Below are 17,894 nucleotides of genomic sequence, written 5' to 3' on the forward strand. Positions count from 1 at the left end.
GAAACCAATCAAGGGTGGTTATTTTAATATAAAAATGTAATTAGAAAAGATAACAAATCTCAGGAATGGTACTGATGAATTCATGAAAATTGACAAATTTGAAAATAATTATGACTGACTTAATCTTATATAAAATGGACTTAATCAGCTTCGAATTGATCTTCCTTTTTAACATATTTCAAGTCTTTTTGTTGGAAATGATTTTTTCTAAAGAGTCTCATTTAAAAAGAAGTCCCATAAGAAGTTGATTAACTAATATGGTAGCATTGGGAAACCAGTTATGTCAATGAAAAAAATCAAATAACAAGACTTTCAATCAAATTTAATGGACTTAAGTGAAACCGAAAAAAGATACTAAAAGCGTTGTCAGTTTAAAACTTTAAGATAACCCATTTTTTACAGTAATGCCAAAAAAAGAGTTTTATCCTCTTTACATTGGACATTATACACTAATTAGAAACATTATATTAAATGACTTATGATTTATGAGAAATACTCGTTAATTATCATTATAATACTAAGAAAAAACCAGTAATTTGAGGCATATAATTATGTATATCTACATAAAATTTACGGAAGGTATTTTTAAGAATGCAAACGACAACCTCATATGTATTTTTTTCAGAAAAGAAAGAAGTTACAAAAATGCTATTGTACATAAATGGTGTCTAGAACGTTGACAAAAAAAACCCCTTCATTTAATGTCATGTATTACATTTCTACAGACTATTTAATTGCAAATACTTTAAACATACATATTTGAATATCAGTTGGTTGGATAATAAACGGTTTAGTTGTTACAAACAAATTTATATTTCTTCAGAGAAGTTGATCATTGATATGCATTACTAAGTGAGTCTTCACTTTGAAAAGTAATAGATGGTGTAATGCCGTTCAGCAATGTTGCCTTTTCAATATAAATTAACTTCCTGGCAGACCATATCATGACCCGGTTTTCATGATTACCATAACAATTTATGATTTAAAAGAATTTTAGACTAAGTTTGATCTTAGCCTCCTAGATAGATGAGTAAATACAGTAATTGTATTTTATGACCAGATATATTGGAACCGAGGTTGGTACAGTGTTAAGAAATATTTTGAAAGTGTGTTTCAATATTTAGAGCATTGCTTTGTATTTGATCGTTTACATTTGAGAAGCGCTTAATATGCAATTACAATAACTTTATTTTGATACCAGGCATTCACTGTTAAACACAGTTGACTTAAAGAAACATTGACAGTTATAAAATGTCTTAGAATCTCATTTCTGTTATGGTCCTAAAAACACAAGGACATGCATTAATATTTAAATGCTCTTGAATGTATGGATTTTTTAAGGAAAAGTTTATTTGTGCAATTTGCCAAATCTTGATATACTGGTCAACGATTTCCATTTAAGGATTACGGACCCAGAAAAATCGGTATTTTCCGTGTTATTTCGGTAGATTCCGGAATGTTACGTTTCCGACCATGTGACCATGATAAATGACCACTTGATCGGATTCTGAGCTGATACAAAGATGGCCGAACAAACGCGCAATCGTAGAGGCAGATTTGCATCCTTAAAAAAAGAACCTGCTAAGCAGAAAGCATATGAGCTGAAAGAAGAACACAGCTATGTAGCAACTGATTATGTTGAAGTTAAGAGTTGCAAGACTGTGGATGGGAGTTGGAAGGAAGGCACGCGAGTTGTTGAATTCGCCGTGTTGTTGGAGGGACTGCGGTTTTGCAAATCGTGTCGACTTGGCCCTATTCCTTTAACTATAGAGAACGTCATTGGGGAATTAAAGAAGGGATAAGGAGGATATCTAAAAGTGAAATGTTTGAACTCAGATTGTGGTCACGTGAACTGTATAGCGTATGGAAAATTAGTGAAAGGGAGTAAACAGGTTGCCTCAACTTTTGCCGTGAATACGAAGCTTGGAACAGGTAACCTCTTGAAATTTAATTCCTTATGTTGATAAATTATTGTATTAACACTTGATCTCCATCATTGATTCATTCAGTGGTCTGTTAAGAAAGTGTGTACGATTTCACACAATATTTTGTAAACATATGTTTCGTACCCAAGCAATTTCGAACCCAGTAAAAAAGGTCATTTTATATCACAGTTTTGGGAAATTTTCTATGCCAATTTATCTATTTATACTGCAGCACACTCGTCAAGAGCATTATGTGCAATTGATAGTCATATGTCGAATTTGTTTCCATTGATTTTTTTTGTAAAACAACAATTTTTTATTGAATGTTTGCCATTTGTTTATGCATTTATAATTTATTTGTTTATGCATAATTACATGTATTAGTGAAATGTTGCGCAGAAGCCCGCAGTGAAATTTCATAGGCATACTGCTACAAAATGTAATGCTTTATGTAAGTGTTCATGTATTTTATGCCTTTTAATTCATCCAAAAGCATATACATATATAATTGCTAAGAATGAAATTCATTGGCCTAGAAACTAAATTGGGTTGAAATGAAAATATTGTCTCAATAGAAACTAGATGTTTCTGTGTATTTTCAGCCATGATCGACACATTGGGAGGCCCGAATAAAGTCAACAACATGCTGGCAGCTATGAATATACCCACTATCAGTAATAGTAAACTGAAGAAAATGGAGAGGAGGGCAGGGTCATGCATTGAAAAAGTGGCGTCTGAGTCAATGGAATCTGCAGGCAAAGAAGCATTTCAGAGAGAAATGGAGTAAGTATTTTTCAAATGCATTTCTTAAAATAATAAGTTATTTGAAGAATAAAATGAACAAATATTAGTTACATCTGGCACGAACCAAAATTATTCTTGTGCTTGGACATAAAACATATATGATATAAATCAGTTCAATGTGATATTTCGTTGAATATTTGAAAATGGGCGACAAAACTGAAGTGCATGCACATACACGTATGGAACTGTTTCACATTTGAAAATCCCATTTGGACTTCACATCAGAAATTTTCCAGAATACCTGGTTAAAGTTATACTTCTATAAAAACATTTATATATTGTTTTCTTGTATCTTATAATTCTTTCTTTCTAAAGGGACATAGCTGTGTGTGAGTGTTTGGAAGCAGAGAAGTCAACAAACATTCTTATAAAGGACCTTGGGGTTTCTATTCTTCCAGAGGCTTCTCCTATGAAAGAGTAAGTTTAAAAAATATACCCGTTACTGGCTGAAATAAATGTTGAGTAGTACATGTACTGTTTTTCTTTGTATATAGTTTACTATACACTACTGGAGTTCTCAAAATCTTCTTTGCACATGACTGTAAAAATTTATAATTATAAACATGACTGATGACACATATGTGTCTTTTGTCTGGTTTAGACTGTTGTTTACTTTCTTTTCTTTTTGTCTTTTCAGGGAGTTGATAATACCAAGCGACACTAAAGACATAAGTTGGGCAGATGATACAATGAGTCCACAATCTTCGCAGGAGAAAGGTGTTAAGAGAAGGTAGGACTCATATGAACATAGATTCATTGTTAGAACATCAGTTGAATTTCAGTGCAAAGTACACAAAGCTTGAAAAAAAAATATCTAAAAAACTTCGTAGTTGAAAATCCCTTAAACTAAATTTGCACTGTAAATGCAAGGGCTATTTGTCACACTTCTGTTCTGTTTCTTTTTATACCAGTGTTCATTCTGTCAAAAAAAAGCTATGGGACCATTAGGGCCACTTAATTATTATATAAACCAGCATGTTAAATATACATGTGAACATTGTTCTTTTCATACACTGTAAATGTTTTGACAATCAATTAAGATATTGAAACATTGCCTTTTCTTTTTTTCTTTTAATACAGAAAACATAGATTTGTTATCCATGGACATAAGCTGGGTAAAACTTCATGTAAGAAGAGTTTGTTGAAAAGGTTCCCTTGTAAAACCCGCTCTGGCATGTCTTGTTCAAAAATTCAAAATTTTACTATTTCATGTTAAAATGTTGAATTCTGCTTAAGCCGGTGCTAGGGGGCGTGGACGGTAACTTGCACTTTCCAGTACCGTCCATGAACAGGCTCAATCAAACCGAGCCTGCAACATTTTCAATTTTGCCGTGTTGGGCTTTCTTTAGGGATTCTGTATTTATCTATTTTGTGCAGTTGATACAGCCTGGCAAAAACGAGGCTTTGATAGTCTTACATGTAAGTAGAAAAAAATGAATCTGTAAATTAATGTTTCAGAGTAAATTTTACACAAAAATAATAGCAGTGTTTTAGTTTGTGATCTGTTAACCAGTCGGACGATTGAAGGGTTATGACGTTAGCAATTTATTCGGTTATTGCCATCCCTAGTAAACAGCCTTATAAAAATCTGGAAGAAGTGTGATTCTTCAGAAGCCTTAACCAAAACAAAATTACATGAAAAATTGCAGACTCAGTTTGATTAAAGTTAAGCTTTTTACATAATGATCACTTCGTAATTAGTTGAACATGCTTTAGCCTTTATGTATGTTTACACTTTATGTATGTTTACATGTAAATGTAGTTTAAAACATGCAGTCCAGCTGCTTTGTAAAATCGTGTCAATTGAAAATGATCTTTCAAACAATTTTCTGTATTATTTTGTTTTACAGCTCATACCTTTTTTATGAGTAAGGCGAAGTATGGTAAAAAGGTATTGAAGGCTATTGTAAAACACCGAACCTGTGGAACATGTAAATGGTGGAAAAGAAACAAACCAGATCAACCAGTACGTCTACACCGCTTGGTCCAAAACCATACAGGAAGTGCAAGATCGATGGAGAGTGCGAGCGGGAACAAGGTATATTGGAATTGTTCAAAGAAGGAACACCTGTAGAGTATATTGAAGGTGATGGAGACAATACACTTATAGCTCGGTTAAAGTCTAATCAAAATATTAATATGAAAAAGAGATTTGATAGGAACCATGTTGTGAAGAATGTTGGTAAACACCTGTTTCAGTTGCAAGCCTCCAAGAAAGTTCGTCTCAGTAAAGTTGTAATTAACCACATCCAGAAGTGTCTCAAATACGCCTTTGCTAAAAACCAAGGAAACAAAGAAGATCTAGAACAAAATCTGAGGGCAATCATACCCCATCAGTTTGGGGACCATAGCTTCTGTTTCCCAAAGTTTTGTGGCTACAAGAGGGACCAAAGTGTAAAATATCTTCATCGTAGCTTGCCATACAAGGGCCCTATCAAAGATGAAACAGGTCAGCTTCGGGAAGAACTTGACAAAGTTTTCGCACCTGTCATTGGCAATGCAGAACAGTACTCTGACTTGGGTTCTTCACAACAATGTGAACATGCTAACAGGGAAGTATCGTTGAGGGCCCCAAAGTCACTTCACTATGGAATAACTCTGAGGTCCCTTGGACTTCCGAGTGCAGGCGAAGCAAGCCTTCAGCAATGAAAGGATAGAACTTATATGCAAAGGTACTAACAAGAGTTTGACACTGAACTTGCATGTGATTAGTTTGATTTTGTTTTATTTAGGGCTGGATCTCATTTTGATATGAAATACTTTTACACAAAATTTACCTTTCAAAAATTCATCAAGATGACTTTACAAATTTAATTTAAAACTATTTTGATGGGTATGTTTGTACCCTTTTGATATCCAGCACAAAATCAGTAGGGTTTAAGCTGCAGTTAGTGATTTGTTTCTTATTTGTTTTAAATACAAGCAAAACAGCTGTAAAATAGCAGTATTTATTCTTTTAGATGATTTATTTCAATTTATAAAGCCTGCAAAATACTTAGCCTGAAATTTAAATCTAAATCACTGGCTGTAGCTTTAAGGGTTAAAAATGGTATTCCTTTTTCAATTCAGGAAATGAAGTTGTCAGACATGTTTTGCTAAGATTATTTGTTTCTCACGTTTTTTTTTATTCGTTTGATGTTTACAGTTCACAGTTCATGTTGATTTATGTTTACAGTTCACAGTTCATGTTGATTTATGTTTACAGTTCATGTTGATTTCTTTGTTTGTGTTGCAGTTACACTGTTGGATATTTTCATACAGTTTCAAGCATATGGTGCCTTCTGCAAGTAAGTACTGTTCATAGTTTGTTATTATTTGTTTACATTATACATGTATTGTCTATAAAGTTAGAACACAACAATGTTGCAGAGTTATGTTGCTTTTTTCAAGTGAATATACATGTATGCATTATATGCTACTTACATAATAGTCCTTACATTTTTACATTATTAAAAAGGCGAATGAAAACTTTTATCATACTAATATAATAAGCTTTTGGGCATCATTCAAGTGTTATGAATGATTACATTGAAGAGCAATGGTGACCCATGTTACTACAACAACTTAGTTCACTATGGCAACTAAATCTAGACCAGATATGTCAAATTGTCTTGATTGGTAAATGTATGTAACTATCAAAGCTTACACAATTTTTTCTATGTTAGGCTAATGAAGAAGGAGGTCTTTCTCCGGGGTTCCACACAGAAAAGTACTCTAAGAAGTGTATGAATGAACGCAAGCGCCGAATGGAACGCTCCAGTCTTCCTTCGTCCAAGCGTCGCAGACTCACATTGAAACAAGAGAGGTGTATATGTAAAGGAGCAACTGAAGTGCTAGAAGGTGCCACATATCAGTCAGGTTAGCCTTTTATCTTGTAATGTTAAAAAGTAAAAAAAAAAAGTGGTACGTCAACTGCTTAGTGCACTGGGTACTTATAGTAGAGTTTCAAATCCTAAGAAAGTTGTAAGTTCTACCACTGGTCTGGTCATAGTACTGATCAATAGATGGACAGAAAGTATTGTTTTTATAAAAAGGATGTAATGTTTGCTCACTCAACTGTGCTGAATATGGTTAAAAGACCTTTGGTACTCTAACAGTTCAAATGTTTACATTGTCTTATAATTTATGATTGGACACACATTATTCTAATACAATGTACTTCAGAAATTGGTCTTCAGAATGATGTTGATGTGGAAACAATTCCGGACGCTGTACCACGTGGTGATTTTAAGCCCCTGAAACTTCAAAACTCGATGCCAACATTTGTTGTATTAGACTCAATCAAAATTCTGGAAACAAAGTGATCCCTCGGAAGCATTAATCACAACAAAATAACATAAGAATTGCAGACTCGGTTTGATTGAGTCTGTACATGAGGGATAATGAAGAAGTGCAAAACCGAGTCTGCAATTCTTATGTTATTTTGTTGTGATTAATGCTTCCGAGGGATCACTTTGTTTCCAGAATTTTGTACTTCACAACAGCAGGTGTCAAGTGCCGTGTGGCAGCCGTAAAAAGTTGCCCCGTACTTCACGTCAGTGTTGATATATTTTCTGGTCCTTCGGGATCATTGATGCCAACACTATAAAGTGTTGAGAATTGAATACCGCTCAAGCCGGTGCTAGGGGGCGTGAGGGATGTTGTACTTATTCATTATCCAACATGTACAGACTCAATCAAACCGAGTCTGCAATTCTTATGTTATTTTGTTGTGATTAATGCTTCCGAGGGATCACTTTGTTTCCAGAATTTTGTACTTCACAACAGCAGGTGTCAAGTGCCGTGTGGCAGCCGTAAAAAGTTGCCCCGTACTTCACTTCAGTGTTGTTATATTTTCTGGTCCTTCGGGATCATTGATGCCAACACTATAAAGTGTTGAGAATTGAGTACCGCTCAAGCCGGTGCTAGGGGGCGTGAGGGATGTTGCACTTATTCATTATCCAACATGTACAGACTCAATCAAACCGAGTCTGCAATTCTTATGTTATTTTGTTGTGATTAATGCTTCCGAGGGATCACTTTGTTTCCAGAATTTTGGAGACTACAGATCTTAGAAAGTGTGTTATATAACTACTTCTTATATTGGCGGTCTAATATAGATTTATGTTCCATTATTATAAAAAAAATAATGTGTTGCTTTTCAATAACATCATGAATGTTTTACATATGAAAGTAACTTTAGAATGATGGAATATTTGAGCTGCGTCATGTGAAAATGGGCCTTAAGGCGATTTCCACCAGCTGGCATGGATCCATACTGGTTGGGCTCGCTTTTATATCCATTTTCTCATGATGCGGCTCATATCTGATGTGTTTTATATAAATTGCTTTTTTGTTTATTTCAGTACGAAGTGGGAAAATGCCTCATTTGACCCAGATTGCTGCCAGAGAATTAAATAGTGGTAGTGAGTTTTCAACTTATGTTACACCGAAGCTACTTATATCAGAAGGAGCACAGCAGACCACTGGTATTAGAATGGCAGATAATAATGTTATGTATGTTTCCGGAACTATAGTAGAAACTGTAAACATTCAATGTGCTGTTGAAAATTTCATAAAGTGGCTAAAAAAGTATAACATAGTAGTGTTGGTGGCACACAACGGGCGGAGGTTTGATTTTTCAGTTCTTGTTGCTGCAGTTTCTAATGTGAATAAGTTGGAAGAATTTTTAGCAAGTGTTGTAGGTTGTTTGGATACATTACCATTGTTTCGTAAGACCTATTCTGACAGAAGTAGTTACAAGCAGGGAGATCTTGTACAGGACATTCTCGGTATACAGTATAATGCCCATGACGCTCTTGAAGATGTGCGCGCCTTAGTGAAATTGTTCCAACATTGTTGTGCCTTAGTAAATGATATGATAAAGTTCACTTTTTCTCTAAATGCAGTGTATCACCAATGTTTGTCATCGAAGGAAAAGGCAAAGAATTTACCGTCATTGTCATGTCTTATAGCAAGTAGTGTTTGTAAACTTCCTACAGCTGAAAATATCGCGTCTTCTGGGTTAAACCTGGAGCATCTAAGGAAAATCTTTATACGTGATGGTGAAGATGGACTACACAGTACATTCACGATGAGAAACAGTGAAGGCCAACCACGTGTAACAAACACAAAAAGGACACTTGAGACTGTCATTCCTAAACTGGCTGATTTCTTACAAAAAAAACAGTTAAAATTTGTTTTACTGATAATTGAGCCGTGTCATGACAAAACCAACATAATGCGTTTGCGACCAGCATGGATCCAGACCAGCCTGCGCATCCGCTCAGTCTGATCAAGATCCATGATGTTCGCTATCAGTTTTCTCTTCTTGTATTAGAGTTAGTAAGCGAACAGCATGGGTCCTGATCAGACTGCGCGGATGCGCAGGCTGGTCTGGATCCATGCTGGTCGCAAACGCATTATGTTGGTTTTGTCATGACACGGCTCATATATACTGTTGGATCTCCAAATGCCATAAGTTATATTGTACTGAAGATATGTTTCAGCAATTTTCTATTGCAGGAAAGCAGTATATTTCAAAGTATTTTCACTCAAGGCCATATTGACATGTTTTCATTGAAATTTAGGCTTACTTACATTTTTAACTTTAGTCACAGAATCAAAACCAAAATGTTACATTGTTAATACATTTTTTTATTTTTTGGTATCTGCAGCACACATCAAAAAACATAACATATGATAAATAGTAGGATATTTTTCTTTGTAAGTATTATTTTTGTGAAAATTTTAGTGCTTGGTGTGGATAAATAGTTCTTGGTCACTATTTGATTTTCTAGCTCTCGACCACATGTATGTATACAAAATTTTGAAGAAAACACATGATTTTATTGTTGACAGAAGGTACCTTTTCTATTGATATAAGTGTTTTTATTGCATTGCAAGTCTTGTATTGTTTCTAAGCAGAAGCTGTAGCATTATTTAATAGTTTGAAACAAAGAAAGAATAAATAATGAAATTTGACCTCAAATTGTCTCCCTTGACATTTGATACCAAACTCATAAAATGTAGTGGTTTGAACTAACTAGACGGTAAAAGTTTTTCCTTTTTTAATATTTTCCCCTTTATATCTGATAGAAACTTTGTATTTGGGTTTTATATTGTGAAACAATATTGAAAGCATTAAAAATTTGGCCAAAACATTGTGTATTTGGACATGACATGGAAAAAAAGCCAGAGTCCGCAGGGTCAAAATTTTTCACATAATACATTTTATTTTTCTTTTTTCTTTGTGAACAATTGTTATCAGTAAAGTAATGCATGATATAAACTAAGGTCATATGAACAAACAAGGTACATTTCACAAATATATTCCTCAATTTGGAAAAATTACACAAGATTTATAGCATCTAGGTATTTGCTCTTTGGGGTTCTTCTCGGAAAAGTGGGGTAGCCGACATCAAATGTACATATCTCATGTTTTGAACGGTAAATTTTAATAAAATTTCATATTTGGGTTGTCTTAATGGATGCTTAACAAGAAATCATCAAGTTGTTTAAACCAAATTTTTTTAACGTGGTTTCAAGGGGCCGTAAAAACCCCTTTAAAAAAATTTTTTAAACGGCCCCTTTAAAATTAAAAAAAGATCTTTTCGCAATCAATTAACTTATTCAAAAACGAAATTGAATGAGGGAAAACTTGCTCATTTTTAGCATATGTGTAGAATAGTTGCTCAAATTTATATGCTGTCAACAACTCGTGTCTTGATTTCCTTAAGGTATACAATTTTGTTCGTGCACAATGATTTTGAACATATATACAATCTGTTTTATTTTTTGAAGAAATGTTCGGACTAACATAAACAATGCTTATTAAAATATTGAAGTTAAATGAAAATCATATCAATGTAATTTTCCACCGTAGAGCAACATTCAAATCTGATTGACCAGATATCATTGATATTTACCCATGTAGTTTGCTTTTCTACCGGGGCACTCAATTGAGCAATTACACACAAAGAGAGACGGTATATGTTTTCAAAATAAACTTTTTCTAATTAAGCTGATTCAAATATGTTTGGAATAAAGAGACAATATCAATACCGAATATTCAGGATAATGCTCGGAAAATTTATTCATGGCATCGTAATACTGTCTAGTTGGATAGAAAACTTGTTTATTTTAGCTTTAGTTTTTTTTTTTAAGAATTGAAAGAAATGGTACCATTGCTATTGCTAATAAACTTAGATTTATGTGGTTGCTTTTAAGTTATCACATAATTGCAACGTCTGCTTCCTCTCGCATTATTTAGAAAAAGGTTACCGGTTAGTGACTTCCTTCTCGTTTTGCGTAAACACAGTACTAATTAAATCACAATATTTCTATATCTAGATACGAGTCTGTGGTATTTCTGAACAACATGGCCTTCTCCAACAAATGTATATGGATCGGACATAAGATAAGCTAGCTACAGATAACGTGTTATCATTGCACAAACATTTTAGAACGTACTTAAACATACAGAAAACAAGATTTTATTGCCAGAAATCAGATTGTATCAGAATAAATTTTAATATGAATTTGTATTATTGTATACTATGTATGAGTATATTTCCAATAAAAACAAATGGTTACATCAAGTGATCTATTTTCAAAATATTTTCCCTATCGGAGCCTGATACTAGCTGGCCAGACAACTAAAGTAGCATTAGAAACTCTTCAATGAGTGAATAAACACACAAAACGTTGTCTTTTACTTTTGTCTTTTTCAAACTCGGCATATAACTAAAATGAGCAATGGAATATCGTTGCATTATACTCTTCACGTATTTAAATTTAATATTATTCATATATATTGTATAATGACAAGTGCTGAATAAATTCCAACTAGAAGGGTCCCCACTCCAAAAAAAATTTTAAAAAAATCAACACACGTCTCCCAGAACTAGGTATGATACTGATAACTCCTGTGAAGTTTAGTCAAAAGCCTGATAAAGCCGGACAGTACTTTTCCATCTAAAACTCGTGTAGTCATTTTGTGCAGCGAAGCATGTCCGCGATATGCATAACTAGGAATGGTACTGATAACTCCTGTGAAGTTTGATTGAAATCCCCCTACAGTTTGACCTGTGTAAGTCGGACAAGGTTTTTCTTTTTCTAGCTCTGGTGGTCATTTTGTGCATCGAAGAATAACATGGCCATGATGCGCACAAGTAGGGATGGTACTGATTACTACTGTAAAGTTTGGTTAAAAACAGTTTGACCTGTGAAAGCCGAAAAGGAGTGTTCTGTTTTGTGTAGCGAAGCGGAACAAGCTATGCACAACTAGGGATCGTACTGATCACTCCTGTAGAGATTGGTCAAAATCTTAGCAGCAGTTTGACCTGTGAAAGCCGGACGATCTTGAAGCGGAGGGACGGACGACTGGACGGACAGAAGAATGGCGAAGGCAAAAATAATATGTCTCCCAAAGATTATGGGTCACGTATAAAGCAGCCCAACCATTCTATGAAACACAATATGTCATCACACATTAAATATAGACATATTCGAGCAAAGGTAAGTCATATGAAAATGTGTTGTTGTATACATTTAACAATCAAATTATATTGATGGTGACTTGTTTGATTAAAGTCGATTAACTACAATCAAAAATGTTAGTTTGAATGCTAAATGGTGAATCATATGTACTCGGGGAAATATTTGTTAATGCGAGAAAAGAAAAGAATCTATCTAATTTGTTTTAAGAATTAAATCATACATTTTTTACCATATTGTATTTATATAAACATTGGATGCATTAATATGATTTTAAATATACACTTATTTGTTTTCTCAATGCATTTTCTAATCATTTGTTTGGCTTTGCCACGTTAATGAGTATTATGTTTTGTCTTAGATCATCATTATTATAATTAGTTACTCTCAGGTACAAGTTCTATTCAGAGTTTATATGCTGTACTCAGGAGATATCATACGAAACCAATTTGTTATATATTATCTTTAAAAGCACCAGTTGCAAATTTCCATACATTTTGATGAACCTCATATAAACATTTTAAAAATTTCAGTTTCCGAAAAATGGATACATGATTTTGTAACTCATGTACAACTTACTATATATAGGTAACCTTCTAAATAACAAACTGTGAAAATGGTTCTACACGGACAGACAAAGGACCAAATACCTTTGTTAAATGTTTACAAAATAAATCGAAATAATATGATATCTGTCTGTTTGAAAACAATGTTTTTTGTACGCGCTTTAATCAGGCATTATTACAAAAGGAACTCATAAAATCTGTTTTGTATGTATATAATTTTAGTCATGTTCTTCTTAAGTATATTCACTAATAAACAGTTTTTTATTTTGTCATCCATTGTCTATTTTTATTATAATGCCTTAATTTGATGTAAATTTGTTGTTGGTCAACATTATTCCACTTTATGTTATTTCAAGCTATTCATGTATCTAATCATAACAGACATTTTAAGACTTTCAAATTATCTAAATTGTACTTTGATAGACATAAATTGAAGAGGTTTTATCTCAATTTTATTGTAACGAACAATTTTATGAATCGCATGTTATAATACGCTTTTGTAAAAGAAGTTTTAGAACAAAACCATTCTCTTGGACATCATTATTTCCATTTTATTGAAGTAAAGAATATTTATAAGTCATTTAAGAATCCTAAAATAAGTTTTATAACTTAAATAAATATTTATGAAATAAAACTCTCTGGATTTGTTAAATCCCACCAGATAAAATACCGTTTTTCTCGTACCTAATTGTATATTAAGTATTGAAATATTCCTGTAATGTCATTTGTTATTACAACATATCAAAGACAACTAAATAAAATATAATGTAATGAAAGTTTTTTTCGTGATAAATTTAAGACAATTGAGATATTAGGTCGGTAAACTTTAAAATTTCTTTCTTTTCTTGTTGGAATTTCTTTAAACGAGACAAGACATTCTCTCAATGATTTACATAAAATATGAAAAACAAGATCAACAAGGAAGGGTGGAATTCAATTGACGCATCTCCCTACACGATCCAGCAACGCAGACCTACCGACACATTATAAACGCAGAAAAAATGTGAAAGCACTCTCCGGAAATAAAACGTAAAAACGAGTGAAATTTGTATTTTCTGGATAATCTTGTTAGAAATGTGTAACGTGCTTTTCTTCGTTAACGGCTGAGGTAGGTTAATGTCCTGTTAACATAATTTATGCCAAAATAATTAAGATCCTGTAACACAATTTTTTATGGTATTATTTTATAAATATGATGCTCAAATTAAGATTTGTCAATATTGTAAGTTCCAATAAGTATTATTTATTAAGGTATTACCAAATTTAACATTTCATGTAAATAAAGGGAGGTAATTAGAAATTTTTTTTTCTATAAATTCTAAGCCAAATTTGCAATAAGAAATGAATGCATATAATTCATTGATTACATATATTGTGTTCAAATATTTGCAGAACATATTTTACATATTCTTCGATGTTTGAAAATTGTTTATTTGCGTAATTATATAATTATATACATATATAATTTCTTGTAAGTGTGGTACAAACACAGTAATAATATCAATCACAAAACATACAGGATCGTTTAATGATTACAATTTCTAGTAAGAATCGTTATCTGCTTGTTTGAGGCCCGACTCATGTTTTCGTATAGTATTTTCATTGAAAAATATGGAAAAAGTGTGATGTTTCGGAAGCACAAAAACACAAATAAACATGAAAATAACAGACTGGGTTTGATTGAGTCTGTACATGCGGGATAGTAAAAAAGTGCAACATCCCTCACATCACTACCACTCGCTTTAGCGTACTCAATTTTTAACTATGACCATCTTGATACATTACCTCCGCTTTGTAAAGTATTTTCAAATAGGTTACAACTACGATTGAATACATTGAAACTTAGGGCAATGGGTTCAAACCCGAGAAGGGTCAAACTTTTCTTTCTTTCTTTTTTTAACATTATTTATGTATCTCTCAACTACTCTCTCATATCCCTTTTGGGAAGAAAATTTATTAATATAGCTACTTATTGGCTGAATAATGCTAAATCTAAACCTGCAACTATATAAAATGAAAACTACACGGTAAAAGTATTTAGTATTTTATTACAAACCAATATACTTTTGCAAAAAATGGAAAATTTAGGGATTTTTCTAATTAGGCTCTTTAATTAGGAAAATGATTAAAAAGGTATTACAAATGGATGGGTTAGGGTAACAATTTTTATATATATTTCATAAATTTTAGTAGAAACAATCATTTTGCTTATGTGGATTGTTAGTTGATTGTTACATTTTGTTTCTTATTTTAATTTAATGGGAGAACATTTCATGTAATTTTGTAATGCTTCAGAGGGATCACTTTTTTTCCAGATATCACAACGCCAGTTGCCCGTACTTCACTTGAATGTTGTCATATTTGTCTGGTCCTTCTGAATTATTGACTCCAGCAATTTAAAGTGTTGAGAATACTGCTCATGCCGGTGCCAGGGGCATTAGGGATGTTGCACTTTTTTACTATCACTATTCCTCATGTACAGACTCAATCAAACCGAGTCTGCAATTGTCATGTAATTTTGCTTCCGAGGGATCTTTTTTTCAGATAATTCTATCAATAAAAATATCGTGTCTTTCCATAAACCGCAAAAAGAAGCGAGGCAAGCCTACACCCTAGTATTAAATATGTTTCGTTAGATTTTGTAGTGTTTTTGGTATCATTCGGTGTAATATATTTAAGAACAAGAGTTACGTCTGAAATAATGATACTTGTAAATGCCTCAGTTGCTTAATGGATAACACAAATTATACAAAATTGTAAAAAAAGTGTTATACGCGTGCATATAATTTTTTTATTAAGTTGCTCATCACCACATCACACTAATCGTAATAAACCTATGTGTTTTCTTTTTACAAACCTATTATATAAATCGTTGAATTAAAATATATTATTTATTCTGCTATATTCTGTATTTAATATACATCGAGACAAACTTAGTAGACTTTTGTTTTGAAAAAAATGCTTTTAAATTTTAGATAAATGTCATTGTTTTTCCTAGGGTTTTTTTAAAACTAAAAAATAAAAAAAAACGGGGTTCAAAGATTTAAAAATTTATTCTTCGATTGTTTAAAGGGAAAAAGGTTTGAAAAAGAAATAGTGTTTTGCCCGTTTTTAAAATTTTTTATTTACTAATTTTTCCCGTGATCTTTTAAATACTTTTGAAATTTTCTAAAAGTTTTTAACTTTAAAGGAAAAAAAGCCGGTTTTAGAGGGCATGAAGGGTTGCGGGTTTTTCCCTTTATCAGTCAAAAACAAAAATTGATTAAAACCCGGTGACTAAAATTTTTTCGTTGAAATTGCCCTCATGATTTGGGTTCCCCTTTTGGGAAAAGATTATTTCCCTTTTTTGATGCAGTTTTGGGGGTTTTTGTTTTGGACGGGGCTTTAAATTTTTCACAGAAAACCCCTTTTCAGGGGAAAACTTTCCTTTGTAATGAACACATTTACGAACATTTCTCAATTCCCACTATTTTCATATTCTGCTTAAGCCGGATCTAATTAGGGCGTGAACGTTAGCTTGCAGTTTTTCAATACCGTCCATAAACAGGCTCTACCAAGCCGAGCATGCAACATTTTCAATTCCGATGTTAGGCGAAATGAGGAAAAATTCCGTTGATCTCGATAAATAGAGTTCTTGCCCCTTAACAGTTCACAATCGCAAGGCATTGTTTAAATTGTTTATATACAATTTTCTAATACCCTAAGCATCAGACACCGAGCTTTATTTAGCATAAACACTGAATAATGGAAATAAGCGAAAGCCATGCCAGCGATAAATCATATAAGGCACACTTTAACAAAACTCATCGTGTAATTTTCAGTGTATAAAAGGAAGTAGGGTATAAAAAATAGTCGGTTTTGAATAGCTTCTACAAAAAAGTAATACAAAAAGGAAATAAACCGTATATAGTTTGTATAGAGCATGAAAAAAGGTAGCTTATACATGAAGGTATATGACATTTAACTATTCCAAAACAGTATGATAAATGGCTTGTGCAAGTTCAATTATAATCACGCAATGAAACAATTAGTCACTACGCAAGATTGAATGAATTAATGACAAATGGAATCAAGCATTATGCAAAGTCTAAATATAATAAAGCAAGAAGGAATTAAGCATCCTGCAAGTTCCAGTGTCATCATGCAAGATAGAATAAATAAATTAATTTCTTTCCGATTTGCAGATATATAAAGATATCTTGTATCATTGTAATTTTCTACACTAAAGCAATTGAACAAATATCATTAATATTCTCATGTGTAGTTTGTTTTTCTGTCGGGGTACTTAATTGAGCGATTACATATAAAGAGATACCGTATATGTATCTCAAATTTAGCTGATTGTGGAAAAAAGAGACAGTATTGACACCATATTTACAGGATAATGCTCGGAAAATTTATTCATGGCATCGTAATACTGTCTCCTTGGATAGAAAGCTTGTTTATATAGCTCTATATTTTAAGACTTGAAAGAACTGGTAAAATTCCCATTGTTAATTAACTTTGTTTTATCTTACTGTTTTAAAGTTATCACATAATTGCAACGTCTGCTTCGTCTCCTTTAGAAAAATGTTTTCGGTAAGTGACTTTCTTCTTCTTCAGAGTATATCAAGAACTTATTTAGTCACACCATTCAAATTTGCATGCACAAAAAATAATTTTTCGCATTGTGATTTAAAATAGAAAGAAAAAAAGAATCCCTAAAGAAAGCCCAACAAGACAAAATTGAAAATGTTGCAGGCTTGATTTGATTGAGCCTGTTCATGTACGGAAACGGAAAAGTGCAAGTTACTGTCCACGCCCATCAGCACAACAATAATGCCGTGCTGAACGATCTTTAAGGATTGAAAATATAACATCCCTGATAGAATGTACGAGCCTCCACACGGCACAAACAACGCTGATGTGGCGATAAAATAGAGAGAAATAAAGAATGCCTAAAGAAGGCCAATAAGACAAGATTGAAAATGTTAAAATTTATTTGTTTTGAAAAACTCCTTTCTTTATCCAGATATTAATCTAAAGCATTTATAACATAATGGCTTTCAAAACTAAATTTACATCATGATCGGTACACAACTACGCTAGCAAAAGTTCATTGGCTTTTGTGGTTCAAGCACAA

General features: G+C 32.8%; 2 protein-coding genes across 2 annotated transcripts; both read left to right on the forward strand.

Moving 5' to 3' along the window:
• The first annotated feature begins 4,585 nt into the window (after positions 1-4,585).
• Positions 4,586-5,378, forward strand: LOC132748251 (uncharacterized). Its single transcript, XM_060737825.1, has one exon. It carries the CDS (start codon positions 4,665-4,667, stop codon positions 5,376-5,378), a length of 714 nt encoding a protein of 237 aa, XP_060593808.1. The 5' UTR covers positions 4,586-4,664.
• A 2,710-nt stretch (positions 5,379-8,088) lies between these two features.
• LOC132748252 (uncharacterized) lies at positions 8,089-12,227 on the forward strand (the record flags this gene model as incomplete). The annotated part of the gene is made up of 2 exons (XM_060737826.1): positions 8,089-8,829; positions 11,970-12,227. Coding segments are annotated over exons 1-2 (999 nt in total), but the record flags the coding sequence as incomplete, so codon positions are not given.
• Between the last annotated feature and the right edge of the window lie 5,667 nt (positions 12,228-17,894).

Source organism: Ruditapes philippinarum, unplaced genomic scaffold, assembly GCF_026571515.1.
Source record: "Ruditapes philippinarum isolate M1 unplaced genomic scaffold, ASM2657151v2 ctg6983_1_1_1_1, whole genome shotgun sequence".
In the NCBI taxonomy this organism is placed as follows: domain Eukaryota; kingdom Metazoa; phylum Mollusca; class Bivalvia; order Venerida; family Veneridae; genus Ruditapes; species Ruditapes philippinarum.